The sequence below is a fragment of the Pollicipes pollicipes genome, unplaced genomic scaffold, assembly GCF_011947565.3.
Source record: "Pollicipes pollicipes isolate AB1234 unplaced genomic scaffold, Ppol_2.1 Scaffold_6138;HRSCAF=7277_pilon_pilon_pilon, whole genome shotgun sequence".
In the NCBI taxonomy this organism is placed as follows: Eukaryota; Metazoa; Arthropoda; class Thecostraca; order Pollicipedomorpha; family Pollicipedidae; genus Pollicipes; species Pollicipes pollicipes.
The window spans coordinates 23,620,507-23,644,741 of record NW_023596818.1 but is presented as its reverse complement, the minus strand read 5'-3'; the positions used below and the strand labels follow the sequence as shown (position 1 = coordinate 23,644,741).

The following is a 24,235-nucleotide window of genomic DNA, read 5'->3' as shown; positions in this document are numbered from 1 at the left end:
GGCCCTTTCAGCAACGCGAAGTGCTCCAGAAATCTGGTGGTGGAACTGGGGGAATAAAGGAAGAATCTCTATTTTTCGTGTTGGTGTAACTTTTAATCTGTCTAGAGAATAGATTAACACGGCGCCCGCCGCTTAGTGTCACTTGCAGTGGTCAATGCCATTCGGTTTTACGGAAGCTGCAGCCCAGGCCATCGCTGTCCTTGCTCTCGAGGTTGCCGATGCGCATGCTCAAACCTTTTGATGCTATTTTACTGATCCATTCTGAAAAGAACGAACGTCCTCGGGCAGACATGGGATGGCTTTGTTCGTTTTTTAAACTCACTTCGACCCGCATTATCCAGTAATAATAAGACTCCTTATTTCCTTCCGGGCAAGCGGCCCCTTGAGTAGAACACTAGGGGCACGTTACCATTTCCGGTCAAGGGCTGAAGGACCAATTGGTCCCATCGCGGGCTGTCTACTGGCTGTCATTCTGGCGACACGTGGCGTGTTCCCATGGTCGATCCAGAGGCCCTTAGAAGGAAAAACAGGCAACTGAGATGTATTACTTTCATCACGGCGAACAGGGAGTCCAATGAGATTTCTCCCGCAGGAGCGGCTACGTGGCACGTGCAAAATGGAAGGTCTGGTCTGGGCCAGACGAGTCCAGTTGAATAGTACCAGCTTCAGAGAAACATACTGACAATGCACACTTGTATTACTGTTAGTGTAAACATCCAGGCTATTCATGGTAGTGTGACCAACCTCAAACTAGCGTTCATTAGCTTCCAGTCTCTGTTCCCCACACACCATTTATCAACTTTCGTTGGCATCCCTTGCTCAGCTTATCTGATCTAACTGGCCAAATTTCTATACAACCAGTGCACTTTGTGCGCGAGCTGGTGTGAACGCGCACTAGCAAGTACAGGACAATATGACATGATGCTCACAACCATACGACCTCACCATGGTTCACATGTGATTCCCTTTAATGGAATACCGCCGCTGGCAGAATGAGACTGCATCGCTTTATCGTTTCCTGCCGGAGGGTGCAGCGAACCTCATCCTCTTCAAAATTATAAGTACCTTTCAAAGGCATCTTTGTTATTGGTTTTCCGTGACTTAGCAAACAAAGTATGAATGCAAAGAGCAACTTTTCAACACAAACAAGTAATTAACAACTAAAATTTTCTTCCATTAAAACTTGTCTGGTTCCACAACGTTATTGCCTGAAATGCTGTCATACTGGAAGTGATAAACAAAGAAAGCGCCGATGAAAATTTTGTTCCTGTTCGTAGTATACATGTTCGTTTTCAAAAATCATATAAGAAATTCTTTTGAAGCATTTACCATTCCATTAAGAATAATGAAGGGAGCATGGAGTGTGTAATATGTGACCTAACATAAGGTCAAACATCTTAAAAATACATCAAAAACCTTCTCTTTTTGCTTCGCCGTAGTTCGTTTCTTCATGCAGTCGGAATATAGTGACTTTTCACCAGATCAGAAGTCATCAATTTTCTAAAATTTCGAAATTATGGCTTGCAGACAACTCAGTTCTCGGAACACATTTCCCAATCGTCGTGAAACCTTCTTTGTTCGACGTGCCACAACTGGTCCCTCTTGCATTTGCAAAATGGTGTAGGTATGCCCAGAGTTGTCAATCCTTGTAAATTATTGGGGGATCAAACCGAAGGCCCGACAACCTAAAGTCATGCAGGGTTGGATCCAGGGAGCAGACACTGGACACACGCGCCTCTTCTGATTGGCACCGTTAAGGCGCCCCTTTAGAAGCCGCCTTAGGGCGCTGATAGTGCTCTTCTGTGGCGGTCATGGGAGGCGGCACTCATTTTCGTTGTGGGAGACGGGGACAGGGTTAGCCATGAAGAACTTAGGTCATCCCCATATTCCGGGGCTTTTCACTTTAACCTCACAAACCATTGCATGTCTTATGGCGCTTGGTATGTGAAGTTTATTGCATCGTTTACCCACATAGCTGTTACGATTTGTATCTGGTGGTATTAGCAACCACAACTTTTTGTTATGTGAGTGGTGCGGGACGTAACTACGCAGAAAGATCAAAGAAGGTAATCTTTGTGTTACGATCATCTTTTACCCATGTTTTTGTAGCATTCCAGCCTCAAATATTGGGGGGGGGGGACTAAGCCAACATTAGGGGGGCCAGCTCAATATTGCGGGAGGGGGCAGCCCTCACAAAAGAATACAAATTTACGCCCGTGGGGCACATTTTATGTATCCTATTCAATCAGCTAACTATTACTATCTAGCCGAACTATGATGCAAATAATGGTCAGTGTGGATTTTGCGTCATGAATTATAGAACATAACTAAGTATTGTTGAGCACTGTTGATTGTGATGATGTTGTCGGTTATAATTGTTGATGTCATGAATTAGCGGCATTGAAAAATTGTGGTACGACACCAAATTTAGACCAAGATTTTCATACACCTCTTGCAAGTCGTGAAAAAATGGTAACTTAAATAAATATTTCTGTTTCACACAGGGCCCTGTGCCCTGTACCCAGGCACAAAAAAAATACAATTGGGGTATGCAATTTGGCCGAATGACCTAGCCTCCAACCCCGTAACTGGATCCGTTAATGTAGTCAGACATTTTCCGTCCCATAGGCACCAAACATATATGGTTGTCGTATACAGCAGTGGATCTACCATCACAAGAACACCCTTTCTCTCGTAATAAAATCGTGTTTGGTCTCACCACCAGATACAAATCTTAACTGCTGAGCGAATAAACGATGCAATAAACTTAACACACCTAGGTCCATAAGATGCACTAAGGTTTGAGAGGCAATCCGGAAAGCTCTAAAACGCAGGAATGGTTAGGTCATTTTTAACTAACCCAGTCCCCGTCCCCACAACCAAAAAGAGGTGCCGCCCCCCGCGGTCGCCATAAGACAGTACCTTCGGCGCTCTAAGGCGATCTTTACCTTCCGATCAGAAGGGGCCCGTGCCTCCAGCGCCCCCCCCCCCCCCCCCCACCCCTTCCTTCTAGATCTGCCTCTGCATGGCTGCTATGTTGCTTGAATTAAACGCTATTTTGAATTGTGTAAAATTTTTAATGTGAACTGTCTTTTGCCAAAAGTGAGTGGATCAGATGCGTTAAGAAAACAGCAGACGGGGTGGGGGGGGGGGGGGGAGGGGCGGGTAGATGACTGGGTTGTCGGTCCAGCCCCCAGTCAATTATAAAATTGACACCCCGGTGCATCCGGTTGCAAATTTCTTTCAGTAGACGAATAATCCTTTTAGAAGAGGCGGCGCGTACACGCCATCCAATAACGGAGGGCGGCTACGCACCGGGCCTATACACCCTCCAAAATGGAGGGTGGCTACGCACCGGGCATAACGTTGTCCAAAAATCTTTCAGATGTTTGCACGCGCCAAGCGCACGCGGACTGCCAGTCTTGGAGGGGAGCCCGGGATGCACAATCTCGTGCAAAAAGTCGGCTCAGTGCGTTATATGTATGAGACGATCACGAAATCCATTAACCCGCTCTAAGCCAGTTGTTTTCTGATTACAAAGTATCGGCCGGCAGACCCGCATCCACGGTGGACGGATGGTCGGCGTCTGATTCCGTACGCGGTAGGCCCGGGTTCGAATCTCAACGACGACCGCTGTCAAGTGGGTTTGTTCATGGTCTATCGGCGTGGTATGATGATGCCGACTTGCTTCACTGCTAAGGGGAACAACTTGGGCTTTGCATATCGGACGGAGGCGTAGTTTCTAATGCCTAGGGAAGGGAGTCTACACTCTGCGGAGATATTGAGGATCCCGTGAACGTCGACCCTAAATCTAAATGAGGCCAGCAGCTTGTATAAACATAGGCAGTCCTATTTCATCTGGGAATGTTCAACCGTATGACAGAATCAATTCGTGAAAAGTTAGGTGCACATTTCCCTTCCGGGCCATTGCATAAAGATCATTCTGTCCCAGCTCGGGGTGTCTACCGGCTGCCATTCTGACGACATGGAGACGGGTTCGCCTGGTGGGTTCGCCCGGAGGCCCTCACAGATATACATCCTGCATTGGTGCCCTCCCTGGCGCGGTGCCCTCCCTCGGGTGGCTTCTGATCGGGGCATTTGACCCGCGATATTAATATGAACATTACTTATGTCACAATTCAAATGTCAACGGATGAGGATGTCCGTATCGATCATATTACTGTTCAGGGATCCTAACATCATCGGGAATAGAACCCGGGCTCACGACGTGAGAGCTAGATGCGCTAATCGCCCGGCCACTGCGCCCTCGGGCTCAAATTTCTACAATTTAAGAATACAGAAAATTGGTTTCGGTTGGATGAAGATAATGTGATGGCCATCTGATGTTTATAGACAATATTACTATTTTTGACTCACAACTGTAGCTTTTTATGACTACAGCAAGTGAATTGGTCAATCTGGATACTTTTTTTCGGGGGGGGGGGTGTATCACTGTATAGGCCCCGTGCATATTTTTTCTCCATTTTGGAGGGAGGGTGAGCCTGGTGCGTAACCGTCCTGCGTTTTGGAGGGTGTATAAGCCCTGTGCATAGCCACCCTCCGATTTGGAGGGTGTATACGCACTGGCCTTTGAAGAAGATTTGCCATAAGCTACGTCACAGTCATTGTCACAGTCATGGTTTTTCGCGACCTTTCATAATAATTTCATAGTCCTTAATCCACCATTGGGCATCAAATATCTTTAAAAAAAACAATCCAACACCGGTGAAAAGTCAAAAATTGACCTTAGCACATTTATGGGGCGACTTCAGTGTTTTAGTATCACTTTGTTGGGCTGTCGCATAGCCTCCGCAAACGCCGCATGACTTCGCTGCGTTCAAGCAAGGTTCCGGAGCGCGACCTATTGGAATTGCTGTGAAGTAAACTTGTCACCAATCCAGCCGATTTGTCAAGTTGCGGTCGAGCCTGACAACAGCCCAACTGTTAATAGCCTTGAGCCAAGCTGCAGTAAGTAGCCTTAGAAACCTGAGAACTGTGGTCGGGAAGTATGGGATGCAGTGTTTTGGTCTTGCGAATTTTGTTGTGCGGCAATATTCCTGTGATGTACCCACAATAGCGAACAATTATCGTGTCACTCTATATTTAAGTATGTTAGGCACCTTTGGTTATTGTAGTTTAGATTAATATTAGTTTGAGTGCACCCCTATGGTTTCCTGTCGCATTCAGTGTGTTTGTATTGTCAGAATGTCCATTTGTTAAGCTGCAAACAAGTAGAATTGCACTATAATGGTGATAATTTTTCTTCTAATAGTATCATGATTTAGCTGCTTAAACTTTGTATGAAGTATACCAAAGATTGAGGCATACACAGACCAGACAATTTCATCCAAATGCTGTTCATTACCTCCTCCCATTGCAGCATCACAGCATGAATACTGTGAGGCTGCAATAGGACACTCTGAAGGAATCCAAAAAATAGAGCACACAATATGTAGGTGGCAGTTTGATTGTTGTACACCAGAAGTGCTGTTAAAGATAGATAAAAAAGATTGTTGTTTTGGTCTGACCCTTACCATCCTGGACCTGGTGCATACTTTCAGGGGGGGGGGGGGAGATTATGCACAACTAGGTAACTTTTTCCTATTCTTTTCTAGTCATGGGTGGTATGGATCCAACAACTGTATAAGCTCTTATCGATTTATGAAATATTGGGACTGCTGGTACAGTCAGCCAGGGCATGAGTCCAAGTCAGGCTTCATAGGTTGGCAGGAGGTCACTGGTTCAGTTCTACATGGGCCAGACCCTCAACCAGTTCCTAACCAGGATGGGAGATAGGAGCAACACTGCACTGACCAGTGCTTGTGATGGTGGAATACTGTATGATCTGTGTAGAAATAGATCCCATGTGGGTGGGACGTGCTAAAGTGAGATAGCCCCAAGTTTATGCCAGTTGCATGACCTGAGGTGTCTGACAGGAAGTGTATGGCTGAAGCTGTCTTACAATGGTGCTAAAAATTAAATATCTGCTATGTAGATAGTGTGTGAGCTACCAGTGTGGGGGGTGCCGGTAGTGTAGTGGTTAGTGCGTCTGTTGGCTACTGCGCATCTGGAAACCATAGGTACGGGGTTCGATTCCCCGTGGTGCCCGCCCTTCCTGCCGGGGTGAGAGGCAGGTGATGCCATATAGCCTCAGCAGCTGAGTGCGTCGTAAAGCCCCAATCACACAGCTACCAGTGTGCTTCCAACACAAAAAAAAACAAAAAACAAGGTAGTACATACACAACTGCATCTAATTGCATAGCATGTCTATAGCTTTGCAATGCATTGCATATGTATAGCTAGCTGGGCTACAGGTTGCAGCTAAGTAAGCATGTCTGGGTCAAAAGGGAAGATAAAACAGCAGGGAGAACTGGGATGGACATCTCCAAGTTTGGCACCAGGCTTGTCCAAGAAGTGACCCTCAGTGGCCACCCTTATGTAGAATGTAAACAAGCCAGGAGTGGAAAGGAAAAGAAGATGAAACAAATTTCAACATGTCTGCTGTGGTGGATGAACCAAAATATAGTAAGGGAAGATCAAAGAGGAGATCTGGAATTGCTGTGATGTCTGTGGTAAGTGGTACCATATGAGTTGTCAGCTGTAAGAGAATGTCCCACGTTTGAGGATATTGAAGGAAGCATCACATATGATGAAATAAGATCACTGATAACCACAAGTACACTTTTAAATGGAAAAGGCTTCTCTAGACAACACAATTTCTTTGTTTAGTAAAACCGCTCTTCAATATGTCATTGTTTGATAACATCATCATACCTTACACAACATGGTTGAGAGCCAATTGATGGCAGCCTCATCTGGATGCTATGCTCACAAACACCAGTTGTGAATAACTCAACAATTATCTTTTATCTTGAATGCTACCTGACTAATGAAATGGCAAGATTTCAGTGACATGATGTCATAGACCTTGGTTACCTTGAAATAACATCCCTGAAAATGTCCACACATTTTCATGAGAATATAGCTCAGAAGCTAGAGCAGTTAAAGTTTTGAGGAGGGCAGGGCTATGAATTCCACAGAATTATCTTCACGATGTGTATTTAGTTCAAAACTCAATACGAAGATGGACTTGTCCCATCAATAACAGATGACAAGAAAGATAAAGTGATACAATGGCAATTGATGCCCCCTTCATCATCAAAGACGTTCCACTTACAGCCCTCCCTTCCAGCGCCGCCAGGGGGCGGAAGCCGGCAGGATCACTTTAGCAACCAGGGGAGAGACTTTGTCGTCATACATGTGGGCCCCATGTACGTTCTGCTCGGTGCAGGGAGACGACCGCGTCCTTTGCGAATGAGAACTCTCGAGAGTGATCGACTAAAGAGTGGCTGTTTGAGCCTTTTGACTCGAGATGCCGCCAAGTACGATATGTTCGATACGGCACTTACGGTAGAAGTTGTAGTGCGACAGTACGCACGATATCAAGTACAATATCTTATCAATACCGGAATCTTCAGGACTCGAGGACCCAAGCAGCTGTTCTGTGCGATATTTGCTTACTTGCATTAAGACCTGGTGTCAGTGAGCTAGAATCGCTTTTAAGATGGAGTTCGAGTGAAGAATTTCATCGCCAAAAGATCGTATAGGAATGAAAAATTAAATTCACTTAAACGGAAACTGTGATAGATGCTGTCAGTGATAGATGCTGCTGCAAACAAGAACATATATTTCAAGTTGGCATGGACATAATATCATAAACATGACAATTTTTGCAGTTCTTAAAATATTGCATTGAAACAGAATGCCGGAAAGAATAGCCCCCCCCCCCTTCCCGGCAAATGTAACTATCAGTCATGCCAACCAACCTACCAGATTAAAATAATAAGTGAAAAGAGCTCTGTATGAGAGATTAGTTTTGGAGTGCAGAATTTCTCTACCAAACACTCCTGTATTAGCTGTGCCAGGTCTGTCCCAAGGCTATGTGCAGCAGGATAATGTAACATGATGAGGTAGCGAAACTGGAATGGCTTAGAGTTATCATTATTGAAACACGCCATGAGCCGCCCTCCCCCCCCCCCCCCCCAAAGCGGATAACTGGGGGTTTAGCAAGGCAAAAATGGCGTTACAAATACATTCCTTACCTTAAATCGTCTCCTTCATTCGCTGTGAATTGTTCACGTTAGAGTGTATTTCAAATATGTTTTGGCGGCTGGCAAATTAATCCGATGTATGTGTAAAATATGTGTAAGTTTGCGGCTGGAAAATTTTTTCCCGAGAAATTGGCTGACATTTTTGGTCATAGATGGTGTCTTTAAAGATAATCGAAAAGGAAGGCAAAATTAATTTGTGTCACACCTGTATGAGACCAAGGAAACAAAGATAAGATAAAGATTGCTGGTGTGTGCACCAATCTTTGATTTTCTGGTGTGGTGTTTGCGTGGTGTGACCAAAAACATTGGGGATACGTGAAAACCTTGTATTTGGCACACAGCTGCAATTTGATGCATGCAAGCGGCTGGAGTCGCTGGATCTCTTGGGCTTGATAATGCCTGGTGTCCTTGCTCAGGCGTGATTCAGATGAAGGTGAAGCAAGACAAGATATAGCCAAAGGTGTCCAGGTTCTGTGAGCCTTGTTTATGCGTGATGATTTCAAGTGAGATCTGTTTTGGATGACATCTTAAAACCTCTGAGAGGCAAATATGGGTTTAGGGTGTGTGGTTAGACAACATCCGGTAGGAGTGAAAACTTTGCATAAAATATGGGGAGAGGGAGTGAAAAATTCCTCCTCATGGGGTGTTGCTCTGCACCCAAAGTCGGTAATTCTAGGACGCTGCATGGCGTGTCACTTGTGTGCCCTGTTTCAGTGATCGGTAAGCTACAGGAGTTCCGACGAAGCTGCGTGTCGCGTCCAGTGGCTGACGTCCTGACCCTGATCGAGGTGCCCCGGGAGCCGAAGCCGCCTGGTCATGGACGTCTCTGAGCTGCTCTCCTATAAGGTATGTGTGCGCGGATGAGCCTTCCATCGCTCCAGCCGCGGCAGCGCTATTGACGGTAACGCGACTTCATTGTGTTTCTTTTGTTTCGGCGTGCTATTTTATTTTGTTGTAAGGTGTATGCATTTTTAAAAAAGAGCTGTTTGATGGCGCAATTCCGAAAACAGTGGTATGTTTTATCCCGTATTGTCATCGAAATGTAATGACAGTCGAGCGGATTCCCGGAATGCACTGATTTACAATCTTCCATCCTCTCTGGTGACAATGACGTGAACCCATCAGGACATGTCGAGACTCTTCGCATTTTCGTTGAGTCTGAAGCGTCCAACAGACGAAGACCTGAGCACCATACAATTTCTCCAGCTTCCCGGTGGTCATTCCACAAATTAGGGTAAAATCTTCTGATAAAAAATTGCTGACGAAGTCTCCTATATTTCTCCGTGTTCAGTACTGGTTCACTTTATGGGGTTATGCTGTCAAGTAATATCGAGAACAATGCAAAACGTAATGAAATTCGGTGTTGATATTACCGCGGGTTTCAAAGGAACCCAACATAGCCGCTGGATTAAAATACCTGTGGATGACCAAGGGGGTCAATGCAATGGCGGCTGAAGCAGCATGGCCATACTTCATAGGCTTCTTACGTCAGCCAGACATAAACCGCAGGGTGCATTCAGATGTAGCCGAACAACCGTATGGAGTGGGCATCAGCCCAGGTGGCTCGAGCTGCCGGTTTGGCTCCGCTCCGGCCGTGCGGAGCCAAGGGCGAGGCGGGGCGAGGTGGCGCGCTTTCAACTGCCGCGTCACAAATACCTGGAACAGACTACCCTCGAGACACAGTCTTGCCGAATGGCAAGCGCTCCACAGTGGGAACAGCGCAACGTTTTGACAAGTCCGAGTCGCACGCACGTTTTGGGGTTTGCATGTCTGCCAATACTGACGCCATCATCGCGCCGATTCCGCCGGGCTCCGAGACACCGGTGGCGCCGTCTACTCGACTGCCGACGCGTGGTGACCGGCGGCGCGGGCGGGATGTCGCCCGCCGGTGCTCGGGGGCCCTGGCGCGGCCTCCGAGCGGACCGGTCGGCAGGGGCCGCCCGGCGGCCAGTCTGCGGCTCGAGGACCGGTGTTCAGGCGTTCTCGGCAGTGGCCAGCTCGTGTACCAAGGACACTCCATGCTACTGACGCCTGCGATGCGTGGTGAAGGAACTTGGGCCTTCAAAGATTGCCAGTTGAAGGCTTTGAAAGTTGCGGCACACTCATGCTTCTCCTCGCCAGAAGTGTTTCAGTCTCGCTGTTTTCATTCTGTGAAGTTTTAACCCTGGCATGGGTGTTGAAGTACGATGTATTTATACTTTCATTACGGCAGCATTGTAGTCAATATCGTTATGGACGAAGACAAGGCTCAAAGGAAGCGAATTTCAGTTGTTTGAGAGTTTACAGGGTGAAAAAGTTGCTTTTCTGGACTCGTATGTTCTGCCTATTCCGGGAGAACCGGTAGTGAAAATGTCTGGTAAGTCCTGACGATTCTAAAGAGGAAGGAGTACGGTGCACTCCTACAGGAAAGGACAGGGCGGCACCCTCATTCCACCAGCAGCGGCACCGCATTTCAGATGAACCAAATGCCAGCATTGTGTGGCCGTCTGGAAATAAGCTTTATGCTATGTTGTATATGTTGTTGCACCTATGCACCAAATATCGCACAAAGTGCGCTGGTTGGGAACGAATTCGGCGTGTTAGATAAGGTAAGTTGAGCAAAGGATGCTGACGAGCACTTAAAAATGGCGTGTGGGAAACAGGGACGAGGGCTAAGGAACGATAGATTAAGGCTGATGATGATGATAGTAACTGCCATGAACATCCCGGATGGTTACGCTAACTGCCATGCGAGTGCGTATTACCACCGTGTTTCTTTGAAGCTGATACTATTCATCTATCCCGCCAAGGTTCACATATGGTGCTTCTCGTACTTGTAAGGGGCCACGCTATACAGGAAATGGAGAGGCTCAAAGACATCCGAACTGAACAAGTTTCCAGAAGTAGCCGAATGGGAGACCGCATTACTAGGATTTACTGTCTGGTGAGATCTCCGGCAGCGCGACCCGGCGGAGGATGTCATCAGGTACGGTGAGGGTGACGCTCTCATTGTTCGTGGATGGTGGTTGGGACATGGGATTTGGACATGGATCCCTGATTGGGATATTCCGTTTGTTGACGGCCATTCTGTTCTTAAGTGTGCTCGAAACGCTGCCAACTTACGAATAGCCGAAGAGGAGCCCGGTTGAACAGTCTACCCGAATGCAAGATGTATAGGACACCATCCGCGTGAACATCTGCCTTAGAGCTTGTCAGAAGCATCCATAGAAGAAGAAGTGTGTTTTTCGCTGGCGTTGAAGTGCTCTACGTCTGGACTGGACTGGCCCAGGCCAGACTTCCTATCTTGCACGTGCCACGCACCAACTGTCTGAAGGACTCAGCGAGAGCTGTAAAATATTTGCGATGTCCATCTCGGACTGCGTCGATGGGCCAACACCTATTGCCAAAAGTGTTGCGGTCGTCCCAGGCCAATCTCGAAAAACGAAAATGAAGAGAAACAACAATGTCAGATCTGAAACACGATGACACGCCTCGCTGTGTCTTTCATACGTTTCATGGTCGTGAACACAGATATACATCCCACTCTGATGTCCACGATTCGTCGTGTTTCATGGCTGATCGTGTTTTATCTAAGTTCATGGTAGATGCAAGATGGGTTAATTGTTTCGGATTCAAATGAGCTGTATTTCGAGTCCAGTGATATGCCATATTGGCATGTTATTTGACCAGTATTTATTTGTACACTCGATATATCAGCCTTCTGCGTAAAGGATGTTAGGCTTCAAGTCGCGTGCCTTAAATTTGGAGACTGCACTCGGCGACTGAAATCTTTCACCATCGCTGGCGAAATCATCCGCGCCCGCGGTAAAAAGTCGGGACGAATTCTGTATCGGACGCTCGTTAGCCTCATGGTCTCAACATCTGTAACTGTATCCATTGGAAACCCTTTAACTCCTGCGCGAATTCATTCTTTGCAGGTGGTCATTCGGCGTGCCTCTAGCGGACTAAACCCTGTGGTTTATGATGCGCTGGGTTTTTCTAGTCATCTTAAGTGGACTGTTAAATGCGGAGAACGCTGCCTCAGAATTCCAGCTCAAACGCATGCCATCGGCCGACCGTCGAATGGCCTTCCGACTGCTGGACGAGTGCAGAAACACAAGTGATGCTCTCTCAGCTTATGTCCCACAGTGCGAGGCCCGTGTACGCGAGATATGGCAATCCACACGTTGCCGCAGCCTGAACGTTCATATGGAGATAGCGGCGGTTCGCTTGGACCGCCTTGAAGCATACTTGGCGCTGCTTGTAGCTGAAAGCCTAGAGAGCAATTTTGTCGGGTGTGTTTCGTCAGAAAAAGTCGGTAATCAAGAAGAGTCAGAGCTGCAAGACGAGATATCGCGTTTGAAACACGATATTAGTCGCGTGGGCGAGCGAATTGAGGAAATGGATTCAACTAGCAAGGCGTTGGCTCGTGAGGTAGAAACCTTACGAAACGAGTCTTCAGTGCTTGACTGTGAGTATAGCCGTCTGCGTGTAGAAATTCGTAACCTCGAGCAGCGGTTCTCATTTCAAAACACCTCGCTTGAGTCGCTGACCGTGCTGAGAACGCAGCTGCTTAGCTCGGCGTCCACTGCCGACGCTGAGCAGCAGAAGGCTTACAACAGCTGCCGGGGTCATATTGAGCAGCTGGAGCAGGCCGCAGCTGCGTGCTCTGAGGAGGTGCAGCAGCTGCAGCAACAGCAGGCCGACACCAACTGGACGGCACCGGGCGAGCCACTGCCGGCTCTAGAGGCCCAACTCGGTGCGTGCCGGACCGAGGCCGATTCTTGCCATAACCGAACGGTTGACTGTAGCCGGCAACTACGGCGCGAGGAGCGCGCCCAGCACGGCGGCCAGCTGGCGGTGCTGGGGTTGCGGGGCCGGCTGCAGACCTGCCGGAGCGGGCATCAGCTGACAGAGGCGCGGGGTGGCCACTGCCTGGCCGCCGCCGCCGAACTGGAGGGGCAGAGTGACCAGCTGATGAGCCGCGGCCGCGCCCGCGCGATGCCGCGGGCGCACCTGCGCTTCTGCACAGACGACGCAGATCAGTGCGCTGAGCGCGCGACCGGCTGCATGGGCCAGCTTTCGCGCTTGCGCGACCGGGGGACCGGCTGCCAGCGCCAGGCGAGCGGCTGGCAGCAGCGCTGGCGCCGCTGCAACAGCTCTACGGCGGGCGTGAAGAGCCGCCGGCTGCTGCCGCTGCAGGCGGACGCGCGCCGACTGGAGGTGCGCGTCAACGCCACGCTGGCCGAGGCCCACGCCTGTGTGCTGGACAGCGGGCGCCAGCGCGCCGACCTGGGCTTCGCCGAGGAGGATCTGACGCGCGGCGAGGCGGCTCTGCGTCGGGCCGAGCGCCAGCGGATGGAGTGCGCCGCCGCCGGCTGCACCGTCGAGCAGTTCAGCGGACGGCCGGTCGTCTTCCACCGCGGCAGACCGTGGCGCGGCCGTGGCGGACGCGGCGGCCGCGGCGGCGGACGTGGAGGCCGAGGGGGCCGAGGGCCCCCGCCGCGCCGGTCCGGCCGTCGCCACCGGTAGAGGGGAGGTGTGGCCGCCACCGCCGGGAGTGGCGTGACCAGGTCACCAGCCAGACCCAACGGCGCCGGTAAACTGGCGGATAGGCGCACCCGGTCGGACATTAGTCGCTGAGGAAAAAAGTCAAATCGGCTTGGTTGATGAGTAGGTGGGTCTTTCCGGTGACGTTCCGTTGTCATGTTTTCAAGCCGGTTGCTTGGGATGTTTAATAAACAAGGATCACCAATGGCGCTGTTTTGCACGTAAGCGCGGGATTAATTGTCCGAATTTGTGGCTTTCAAAAACTTAAACCTCAGTTTTTCCTATTCACCTGACAAATTATCTTATTCGACTAACAGGTGATCTTAAATGAAAGCTAAGATTGCCCTTTACAAAAGCAAGAGCGATTTGAGCGTCTGGTTGGCATTATGAGTTCAATCAGCCCTCGGTCCATCCATCCAGCAACCGTAAGTGCTATCGTGGCTGGTGCTGACGTCATTAATGGCAGGCGGTGAGCGGCGTGCGGGGTGATGTACGTGTCCGGCTGAAGATGGCCGTCAGCCGCGCTGGCACCTCTGACCGGCCGTGTCAGCCGCGTGAGCCGATCTCTGAGCGCCACCCGTCCACTGCAGCCCGACCAGAACACCAAGCGCCACCTGGAGGGCGAGGGCGACGACGAGGACGAGCCGCCACTGAAGCGGCCGGCGCCGCGGCCGGACGTCACTGCCGCCGCCGACGAGCCGACTGCCGACGACATCCTGCGCCTGGTGGAGCAGGAACCCCAGGTACAAACGGACAGGGGGAGCCCCAGGTGTAGGAGCGCGGGAAGGGCCCCACGAACAGATGGACGGGAGGGGCTCAAGTGTAGGCGAACGGGAGGGGCCCAGGTGCAGACAGACGGGAGGGGCTCAGGTATACGGGAGGGGCCCAGGTACAGACGGACGGGAGGGGCCCAGGTACAGACAGATGGGAGGGGCTCGGGTATACGGAAGGGGCCCAGGTACAGACGGACGGGAGGGCCCCAGGTACAGACGGACGGGAGGGGCCCGGGTGCAGGCGGACGGGAGAGGCTCAGGTTCAGACGGGCGGGTGGGGCCCAGGTACGGGCCTAGGATAACCTGGCACGGTGGGAGCCTCAGGTATGGGTTGGAGAGGAAATGTCTGCTGGGCGGACAGGGAGAAGGTCATGACACAGACGAGCTGGGGATTCAGATGGAGACGGGAAGACATAGGTGAGGGCTTAGGGGTAGCGGGATATCCAGGGTCGGCAGGAAGGCCCATTTTCAGTTGGTTACTGGCGAGGAGCTGGAGATACATCTGCAGACGAGGCAGCAGAAGCCCGACGTACGGAGATCCCCAGGTTCGGTTGGATCAGGTTGGGAAGAAGTCCCAGGAAGGAAGGGATAAGGGTGGGAGCTCTTGGGGCAAAGGCTCCAGATCTTGATTGGCATGCGACTCGGCGAAACGTGTGCTTGAAATTTTATTCTACCTTTTCTACCGGTGGCATTAAAGCACAAAAGCGAGTTTTTCATGCTTCTGTCTGTCCATGCTCCGCTCATTGTTCCAAATGCGTTCCGAAGTATTTAAATCTTGTGTCACTTTCATCACATACCTATCTAAACTGCGCTGGTTTGTTGAGACAGGGCTTCATTGACGCAGCGGATCAGAGCACAAACCCTAAATAATACGTCGCGTATTGTGCATGTAAAACCGCAAGTTATTCAAATTCTTAAGTGCATTTGCGAGGAACATTAGGCATCTAGATCAAACCGTAGTAACAGCCTTATTCCTCGAATAATACTCAGGAGAATGGAGAGATGCTTTGGTATTTTGGCAACGTGTCTTTATCGGAACGTTAATCGGAACGTAAAGTTTTTGTGACCAAGAAAAGAAAAGTTTGGCATCGATAAAGGCACGTTGCCGAATTATCAACGGATCTATCTCTCCATTCTCCTGGTTTTTCTACGACGAACAAGGCTATTACTACTGGCTTATTGACAAATTACTGGCGAATGATTCTACCCCTCCCAATCTGTGGTATCTTTGTAACTAACCGGTCTTGCATTCCTTTCCTTGCATTTTTAGCTATTTTTGGTCAACCTTGCATGACCACAAGTAGAGTTAGCCGTAGCAGCGTCGGCATCACAGCAGCATATTACACTAACCAGCCTCTTGTCAGTATACTCCCAGCGTCCAGCCCCTCACTGCCTCCCGGAGGAGCGGGAGCCCTAGTACGGACGGTAGAGCCCTAGTACGGAGCCCTAGTACGGCAGGAGCCGGCTAACAAATCAAACCGGTTCATTTGCCTATGCGTCCCCACAAACCACATCGCGTTTATTTGGCCGATGCACTGGTCGTGACTCACTTTGTGGGGTGCCGTCTACCACCACTCCCATATTTAGTATCGGACTTCGGACCCTGTCGGTCTTCTATGCGTGCCTAGTTCTGATCTTTCACGAGAAACCTTTTCTTTGTGCTCTGCATTCAGGTGAAGCCAGTGACCAACAGCCCCTCTTTCATTACTGTGCTCGGACGGAGACTCTGACTAAAATCTCTTCTCGGGTGCTGCGGGTTTGGGTACCACCGTCAGGTGCTGCGGGTTTGGGCACCACTGACAGGCGAGCACCGCTCTCCGGTGCTGTGTCCAATAGGAGCCGCTGAACAGCCACCCTGCGCTCTGCACGCAGGCCGAGCCACTCGACGAGAACCTGCTGAAGCGACTGGTGCTCTCGCTGGAGAAGCGCACGCTGCGCAACCAGGAGATGCGCACCAAGCACGCTGACCAGCCGGAGCGCTTCCTCGACTCGGAGCTGGAGCTGCACGAGGCGATCCAGGCGCTGCACGCGGTGGCCACGGCCCCCGAGCTGTACACACGCCTGGTGCAGCTGGGGACGGTGGCGTCGCTGCTGGCCCTGCTCGGCCACGACAACACGGACATTGCCATCGCTGTCATCGACCTGCTGCAGGTCGGGCGCCCGGTCGGACCGGCTGCTGGCCACGGGGCTGCCGGGGCGGTGCTGGTCCTGTTGGGGTGGGCGAGTTGGGGCGCGCGCTGCTGCATGAGCGAGGTCGTGGGGGGGGGGGGGGAGGGTGGGAGAGCGGGCTGCTGGACCTAGTAGGTAACGCGCCTGAAAGCTCAGATTGCCGCTGTCATTGATAGCCGGTGGGCTGCATGCGAGGCGATGCTGGGCGCGGAAGCTGTCACCGTCCTAGGCACGCGCCGAGTGGTGAGAGCTTTGGTCGGCATGTGGGTACTTGGAGCTGTCGCCATCTGCTCAGATCTTGTCACGCTAAGAGTTGACTCTGTTTAGTACGCGTCGTAACGGGACTTTCGGTTGTCTTCTGGCATGTCGGGCACGGAGGCTGACGCTGGCTCCAGTTGCCAAACACCAAACAGCGAGGTCGTTTTCATTATCCAAACGGTTTGATGTGCCGAACCGCCGACAGCGCAGCCGCGTTAGCTCTGCCTCCGTGCCTCAAGCCGGGCAGGCAGCTCCGTCCCCCACGCCCCGGGCTCGTTACCCAGCGTGTAGGCGGGTGCGACGATCACAGGGTGGCGACTGAGCGCACGTCTGGCAACGCCGGCGCAGAGCGCAGCAGCAGATCACAGGTCGCGGCAACATCCGCCCCGACAGCTGCTTTAATCTCCTCACGCCGGCGCAGAGCGCAGCGGGAGATCCCAGGGCGCGGCAGCATCCGTCCCGACAGCTGCTGTGATCTCCTCACGCCGCGCAGCGCCGGTTGATGGCGCTTTCTGCGGACTGTTCTGTTGTGATTTCTCCAGTGTGCATCTTGCCGCACAGTGACGGGACTTATTGCACCCAGATCGGGGTAATCTCTCTGGGCCGTATGGTTGCGATCTCTGCTGCCCGTGGTAAGCCGTGGACAGCCAGCAGCGCTGCGCAGCTGGTGCCGGATGTAGTGACGCGCCCGCTGCGGCACCGGCAGGAGCTGACGGATGTGGAGACGGACACGGAGGCCGGCGAGCGGGGCGCTGAGCGGCTGGTGGCGGCGCTGCTCGAGCAGCAGGCCGTCGCCGTGCTCGTGCACACCATGGAGCGGCTGGACGAGGCCGTCACCGAGGAGGCGGCCGGCGTGCACAGCGCTCTCGCCATCGTCGAGAACGTGACCGAGCTGCGGCCGGCCGCCTGCCTGCCGGCCGCCCAGCAGGGCCTCATGGCCTGGCTGCTCGGTCGGCTGCAGCTGAAGGCGCCGTTCGACGCCAACAAGCTGTACGCCAGCGAGATGCTCTCAGTGCTGGTGCAGGGCCACGAGGAGAACAGGTGGGTAGCCGGTGGCGCAGCGGGTGAAGCGTGGGTCGGTGTGAGCGGAACGGATCTGCGCTGAGGTGGGCAGCGCGAGGTGGACAGACTTGGGGCTGTGGGTGAAGGGACTCAGTGGTGGCCGGATAGCTCAGGGAGAGACGAAGTTACTGGCTGCGGGATAGATCAGTGCTAAAGTGATGGCGAAGTGGTTACTTTGAAACTTGAATTGGCTCATACGGTCATGCCATTTCTTATCCTCATTGATATGTCGACCCATTTTTTCACGTCCCAGTCGCTGCAGGAAATGATTGCGAAATAAACCCCGAAAGTGTAACCGGCGACAGAAAGCCCGCATGAGCTGTAGGCGTCGCTCGGCGCCGTGCGGCGGCCGGTGGCGGCGAGGTGGTGCTTCTACTGACGCCGGGGATGCTGCAGGACGTTGCTCGGCGAACTGGACGGTATCGACGTGCTGCTGCAGCAGCTGGCTTACTACAAACGCCACGACCCGGCCTCCTCTGAGGAGCAGGAGTGCATGGAAAACATGTTCGACTCGCTCTGCTCGGTCCTGCTGTTGGCCGAGAACAAGGACCGCTTCCTGAAGGGCGAAGGCCTCCAGCTGATGAACCTCATGCTCAGGTGAACACGCGCCGCCGGGCCACCGCGCCGCCGCCGACCGCCGGCCGCCTTGGCCATCGCAGCATTAAAGCAAGGTGTCACTGGCTACAAATGCGAACACACACACACACACACACACACACACACACACACGCACGCACGCACGCACGCACGCACGCACGCACGCACGCACGCACGCACGCACGCACGCACGCACGCACGCACGCACGCACGCACGCACGCACGCACGCACGCACGCACGCACGCACGCACGCACGCACGCACGCACGCACGCACGCACGCACGCACGCACGCACGCACGCACGCACGCACGCACGCACGCACGCACGCACGCACGCACGCACGCACGCACGCACGCACGCACGCACGCACGCACGCACGCACGCGCAACACTTTTGCGCATGCATGCACGGCTCGGGCCATTCTGTGATCAGGATGGACGTCGAAAGTGATAGGTGGCGCTTCAGTGCACGGCCAAACCTCGCACGAGGGAGTCGTGTGAGGTTACGGGCAAGGGAGTTGTACTGGGTGGAAGTTCGACAACACAAGCGCCTCCTTCCCATATCAGTGGGTGACCTAGGGACCAGCAGATCCGCGTGTGACGATCTCGTTTGAGATACCTGCTAGAGCTCACGGAGATATCAAACACGTGGTCGTCACACTTGTACGCAAGGTGCTACATCCTAGTGAGCCAGTGCTTCTGCCCCTTTAGAATGTAGCACCTAGTGTAGAAGTGTCAATGTGTGGTATTTGGCAAGGCTGTCTGCGGAGAGTCTGTCAAATTCCTCCAGCAGGTCCGAAACGTGATTGAACTTTTTACCCCCAGCGATTACTCCTACTGCAACATTGACGACTTTGGATCCTGAAGATATTTTTGAGTGTCATTCCCATAACCGAACAGCAGTATCGGATCTGCAAGAGGACAGAGGACCTCACCAGCGTAGAGGCGACAGGGGGGGGGGAGGGGGGGGGGGGGGTGACAAGTATTTCCTTGGACGTGATAGACCAGGGAGAGTACCAAAGCAGCGGCTAGTGTCGAAAGGAACGTAGGAATTCCAGCTGAGAGACTGGTCAAATACCAGACCTAGACTTTTTATCTCCGAACAGGGCATAATTTTCGCTCACGAAAGTTTGCAGTTAATTTTGGGGGCTGCGCAGATTTCGTGGGCCTTCAAACGACATTAACTATGTGTTCTCACATTTACTTTGAGACTTTCCGCGCGAAACCAAACATCGAGAGAGGCTAGGACGTGTTTTATAGGCGCGGCGACATTTTGGAAGTGTCGTTTTTTGCCGCTCTCTAGAATTTGGGTGTCGTCCGCATGCTGAACAACACCGCACCCTCTGCGAAGAGGCTTAGATCATTCACGAAGATGCAGTAGAGAAGTGGACCTAGTGCCGATCCCTGGAAACTTCCATGCTGTTCGGCAGCTTAGTAGAGAGTTTTGCTCTTCCCGAAACTGTCATATATTCTCACACTCATAGTGTTTTCTTAGGTAAGCTGAAAACCAGGAAAACCAAGGGGCCCGGTAACTTTCCACGGCTACGGGAAGGCAGCGGAATGGGTCGAGGACGACTCTACCGTTTGGTTGGGCGTCTGCGATTCGACTCACGTTTAATATTAACATTTTTGTGCTTTCAAGGTATTCACTCGTCATATGTTCCCTACAGCGTTGTCATGCCGCGTCTGTCGCCGACTGAGTCCTAGTCCCGACTGACCGAGTACCTTCCTCCGCGTGCCATTCTGCAGGGAGAAGAAGCTGTCGCGGAACGGCGCGCTGAAGGTGCTCAACTACGCCACGTCAGGTCCGGCGGGCGCAGACAACTGCAACAAGCTGGTGGAGATCCTCGGTTTGCGCACGCTCTTCCCGCTCTTCATGCATACGCCGCGCAAGCACCGGCGGCGCGGCCTCAGCGTGGAGGAGCACGAGGGTGGGTATGGCGAGGCTGGCGGACGCCCACCCGATTCCGGGGGACGGTGGAGGAGCGCGAGGGTCAGCACCGGCGCTTCTGGCAGACACGTCCATCCCATGCCGGGGGACGGTGGAGGAGCGTGAGGGTCAGGACCAGCGGGGCTGACATGCACGCCCATCCGATTCCGGGGGAGGGTGGAGGAGCGCGAGGGTCAGGACCAGCGGGGCTGGCATGCACGCCCATCCGATTCCGGGGGAGGGTGGAGGAGCGCGGGGGTCAGGACCGGCGGGGTGGCATGCACGCCCATCCGATTCCGGGGGACGATGGAGGAGCGCGAGGGTCAGCTCCGGCGGGGGTGACCTGATGCAGGGGATCGCGGAACAGCACAAGCGTGAGAGGACCTGGTCGACGTCCGTTGAGGGGGAGGGGGGGAGGGAGCTAGGGGCGATGTGGTGGGTGTCATCTGGTGGTGCGTGGGCGGCGGAGATGAACGGACAGAGCACCACATCACTGGTGAACGCTGGAAAGACAGCAATTGTCAGGTCAGGGCGGTGACAGTCACCATTCAAATTATGAACTGCCTTGCCATTCATTCATGAAAACCGTTTTCATCAACGTCTATAGTTACCACGTCCCTTCCCCGGAAAATGCGATGCAAGCACTGCGTAACAAAACTAAGCAGTCCGTTTCGTTCACATTTTTCATGGCGGGTGGCGTAAACTGTGGGCATAACCTGCGGCATGACAACATCGGCATCGACACCGTTGCTCGACGGCTTAGTTCACGATTGAGACGTTGGGGGGGGGGGGAAGATTTCCTTCGCACCATCCACGGGCCACTCATGAGGCATTGCCCATACTCACCCGCCAGCCATTCTAAACTGTTGTACCCACCTCGCTTGAGTTCAGAGCACGTGTGTGGCCTGCTGCGGCGGCGCGCCTGGCCGGCGGCAGGCTGAGCTCCCGTGACTACGGTGTTCCCCAGAGCACGTGGTGTCGATCCTGTGTGGCCTGCTGCGGCGGCGCGCCTGGCCGGCGGCAGGCTGAGCTCCCGTGACTACGGTGTTCCCCAGAGCACGTGGTGTCGATCCCGTGTGGCCTGCTGCGGCGGCGCGCCTGGCCGGCGGCAGGCTGAGCTCCCGTGACTACGGTGTTCCCCAGAGCACGTGGTGTCGATCCCGTGTGGCCTGCTGCGGCGGCGCGCCTGGCCAGCGGCAGGCTGAGCTCCCGTGACTACGGTGTTCCCCAGAGCACGTGGTGTCGATCCTGTGTGGCCTGCTGCGTCACTGTCGGGGCCAGGTGCGCCAGCGCATCATCACCAAGTTCACGGAGAACGACTGTGAGAAGGTGGACCGGCTCATGGAGCTGCACTTCAAGTATCTGGACAAGGTATGGAGAGCCCGCCCGCCAGGACCGGTCACTGTGGCCAGGACTGGTCACTGTGGCCAGGACTGGTCACCGGCGCCAGGACCGGTCACCGGCGCCAGGATCAATGGTGCCAGACCGGTCACCGGCGCCGGGACCAGTGGTGCCAGACCGGTCACCGGCGCCGTTGGTCGTTGGCAACACGCCACCGGTGGGCGCTGAGTTGCCGTCAGACGCGGCCTGTGCCGGTGCGTGGCCCTCGTAGTGTCGCGTTCAGCTGCGGTTCGTCTGAAAAAACTAACGGTTTTAAGCTGTCGCATCTCCTGCCGCTTGCCAGTCATTGGGGGTGTTTCACGACCCACCCAGCAGCTGAAGTCATGTGACGCCGGCCGCCTCACCTCTGCCAGGATGCACGGCCACCGTGGGGAACAAATCCTCCGTCCTTGTTTTCCCAGCGCGCAGCCTGGCCACTGTGTCGTCCATGTCATGTCATGCCAAATCCATGTGCCGTCGCTAATACGCCATGGTGAACGTAGTTTCCAGACGTATGTTGGTGCAAAGAAGCTCTCCGTCTTTAGTGTTTGGGTTGTTTGGCATGCCGCCAAGTGTACACTGGGCGTACATTTGTGTCATGGTATTGAAGCATTGGTATTGTTGATGGTATTGAAGCAGGCATCAGAGATGATGAAATAAGCTCACTTAAAACTATTGGTATAATTTGTACTTTGAAAAGACTGCTCTAGACAGCGCAGTTTTGTTTAGTATATATGGTCCTCGATGCGTCGTGGTTTGATTACATCACCGTACCTTGCACAACATTGATTGAGAGCCAATTGATGGCCGTTATATATGTAATCGCGCTCACGAACGGCAGATCTGAACATCTCGACAATTATATTTGTATTGGCTTTGATCGTCACATGGCTCATGAAATAGCAGGATTTGAATGGCGTTATTATGACGTCATGAATGCCAAGGTGGCTTTGACATACTCTCCCAGATATACCCTTCCCCATTATCGCGGCCGTGTAGCTCAGAAACTAGAGGGGCTTAGGGCTTTAGAAGGACATGGTTGTGAACGGCACCGAAAGGTCTTCAAGGTGGCTGTTTTAGCTCAAAACCCCGTATAAATATGGAGCGCTCCCCTAAATAACACTCATAGGGTGTTTTGCTGGCTTTCCCGCCCTAACAGTATCCCCATTTTACGCGTGCGGAACATTGCCCGCTGCTGAAATTATTTGCCTGTCACTACCCATTTCATGTTGTTACTTGCAGTCGAAAGTGCCGGACTCGGCGGAATGGATGGAATGCATTTAGTTTTGTATGCACTGCAGTTCGATTTTTAACACACAAAGTCAGTGCCTTAGTGCACATTTTTCACTCAGATAAATACTCCACTCTCATATACCGTTTTGGCTGAAAGTTCAGTTCCCACGCCCTGGTGAACTTAGCATTCTTGGCACCAGCGCGACAGAAGATGTTCGGACACGACGCCCGCTCGGTTGGTCCAAAGCGGCGCCAGCGGTGCGCGCGAAGCGGCCGGCGCCGCTGCTGACGACCGCCGCCCCTCCAGGTGTACAACACGGACGTGGGCCTGGAGCAGGAGCAGGAGCTGACCGACGAGGAGCTGTACGGACGGCGGCTGGAGGGCGGCCTCTTCACCCTCCAGCTGGTGGACTTCATCGTGCTGGAGGTGTGCGCGGCCGGTGCCGCCCAGGTCAAGCAGCGCGTCATGCAGATGCTGAACATCAGGAACGCCTCGGTGAAGACCATCAGGAACATCATGCGGGGTAAGGGGGGAGGGGAGGGGGGCAGGCGCGGCGGGCAGGCGCGTCGCCAGCAGGGGACAGAGGGCTATGACCTTGACCGTCCTGGCAGCGGTAGCAGTGCTTTTAGTTCAGGTGTCAGCGGCGTGACCGCTCAGGTGACCGATCTTACCCTCTGGCATCCAATCTGCACCCCCAGATCATCGCCTCACCCCCCCCCCCCCCCGCCCGTCCCTCACCGTAAGATCCTACTGATCCTCTTGGTTGTCAGCCAGACGGGAGACGCTCGTCAGCTGTTACAGCGAATCCATCCCCAGAAGATCGCATCCTTTGCTTTGATGCAGCCCGCACGTACAGTGGCGCCAATGTGCATCGGTGTAATGCCGTGCTCCACAGCGTGGTGTGCTCAGCGGCAAACTGATCCTTGGTCAGCAGTGAATACGGCGCCGCGTCGACCCGCGGTAACAGCCTTGTCGCCGCTCTGTTTACAGAGTACGCCGGCAACCTCGGCGAAGGGGACGACTCGGAGGAGAGGCAGGCGGAGCAGCAGCGGATACTGCAGCTTGTCGACAAGTTCTAAAGCCCCTTCGCCCCCGTATAGCTCGCATCGCGTGATCACAATACATTATTATCATTTCGACAGGCGCTTTTGTCCTGGAGTTTCTTTGGAAAATAAGGGCGCGCATCAGCAT

General features: G+C 53.1%; 1 protein-coding gene across 1 annotated transcript; it reads left to right on the top strand.

The window, feature by feature from the left end:
- Positions 1–4,805: 4,805 nt before the first annotated feature.
- LOC119106265 (beta-catenin-like protein 1) lies at positions 4,806–24,183 on the top strand. The gene is made up of 10 exons (XM_037229880.1): positions 4,806–4,968; positions 8,826–8,957; positions 14,231–14,383; positions 16,286–16,564; positions 17,547–17,881; positions 18,299–18,499; positions 20,250–20,431; positions 21,662–21,801; positions 23,351–23,567; positions 24,035–24,183. The coding sequence occupies exons 2-10, from the start codon at positions 8,928–8,930 to the stop codon at positions 24,121–24,123; spliced, it is 1,626 nt and encodes a 541-aa protein (XP_037085775.1). The 5' UTR covers positions 4,806–4,968; positions 8,826–8,927; the 3' UTR covers positions 24,124–24,183.
- The last annotated feature ends 52 nt before the right edge of the window (positions 24,184–24,235 follow it).

What these genes read in the sequence shown, in the direction of transcription:
- LOC119106265 (XM_037229880.1), top strand. Translation starts at nt 8,928, where the DNA reads ATGGACGTCTCTGAGCTGCTCTCCTATAAG. An exon ending in CTGTCATCGACCTGCTGCAG is followed by an intron (nt 16,565 to 17,546) that starts GTCGGGCGCCCG and finishes CGGCACCGGCAG; the next exon opens with GAGCTGACGGATGTGGAGAC. An exon ending in CATCAGGAACATCATGCGGG is followed by an intron (nt 23,568 to 24,034) that starts GTAAGGGGGGAG and finishes CTCTGTTTACAG; the next exon opens with AGTACGCCGGCAACCTCGGC.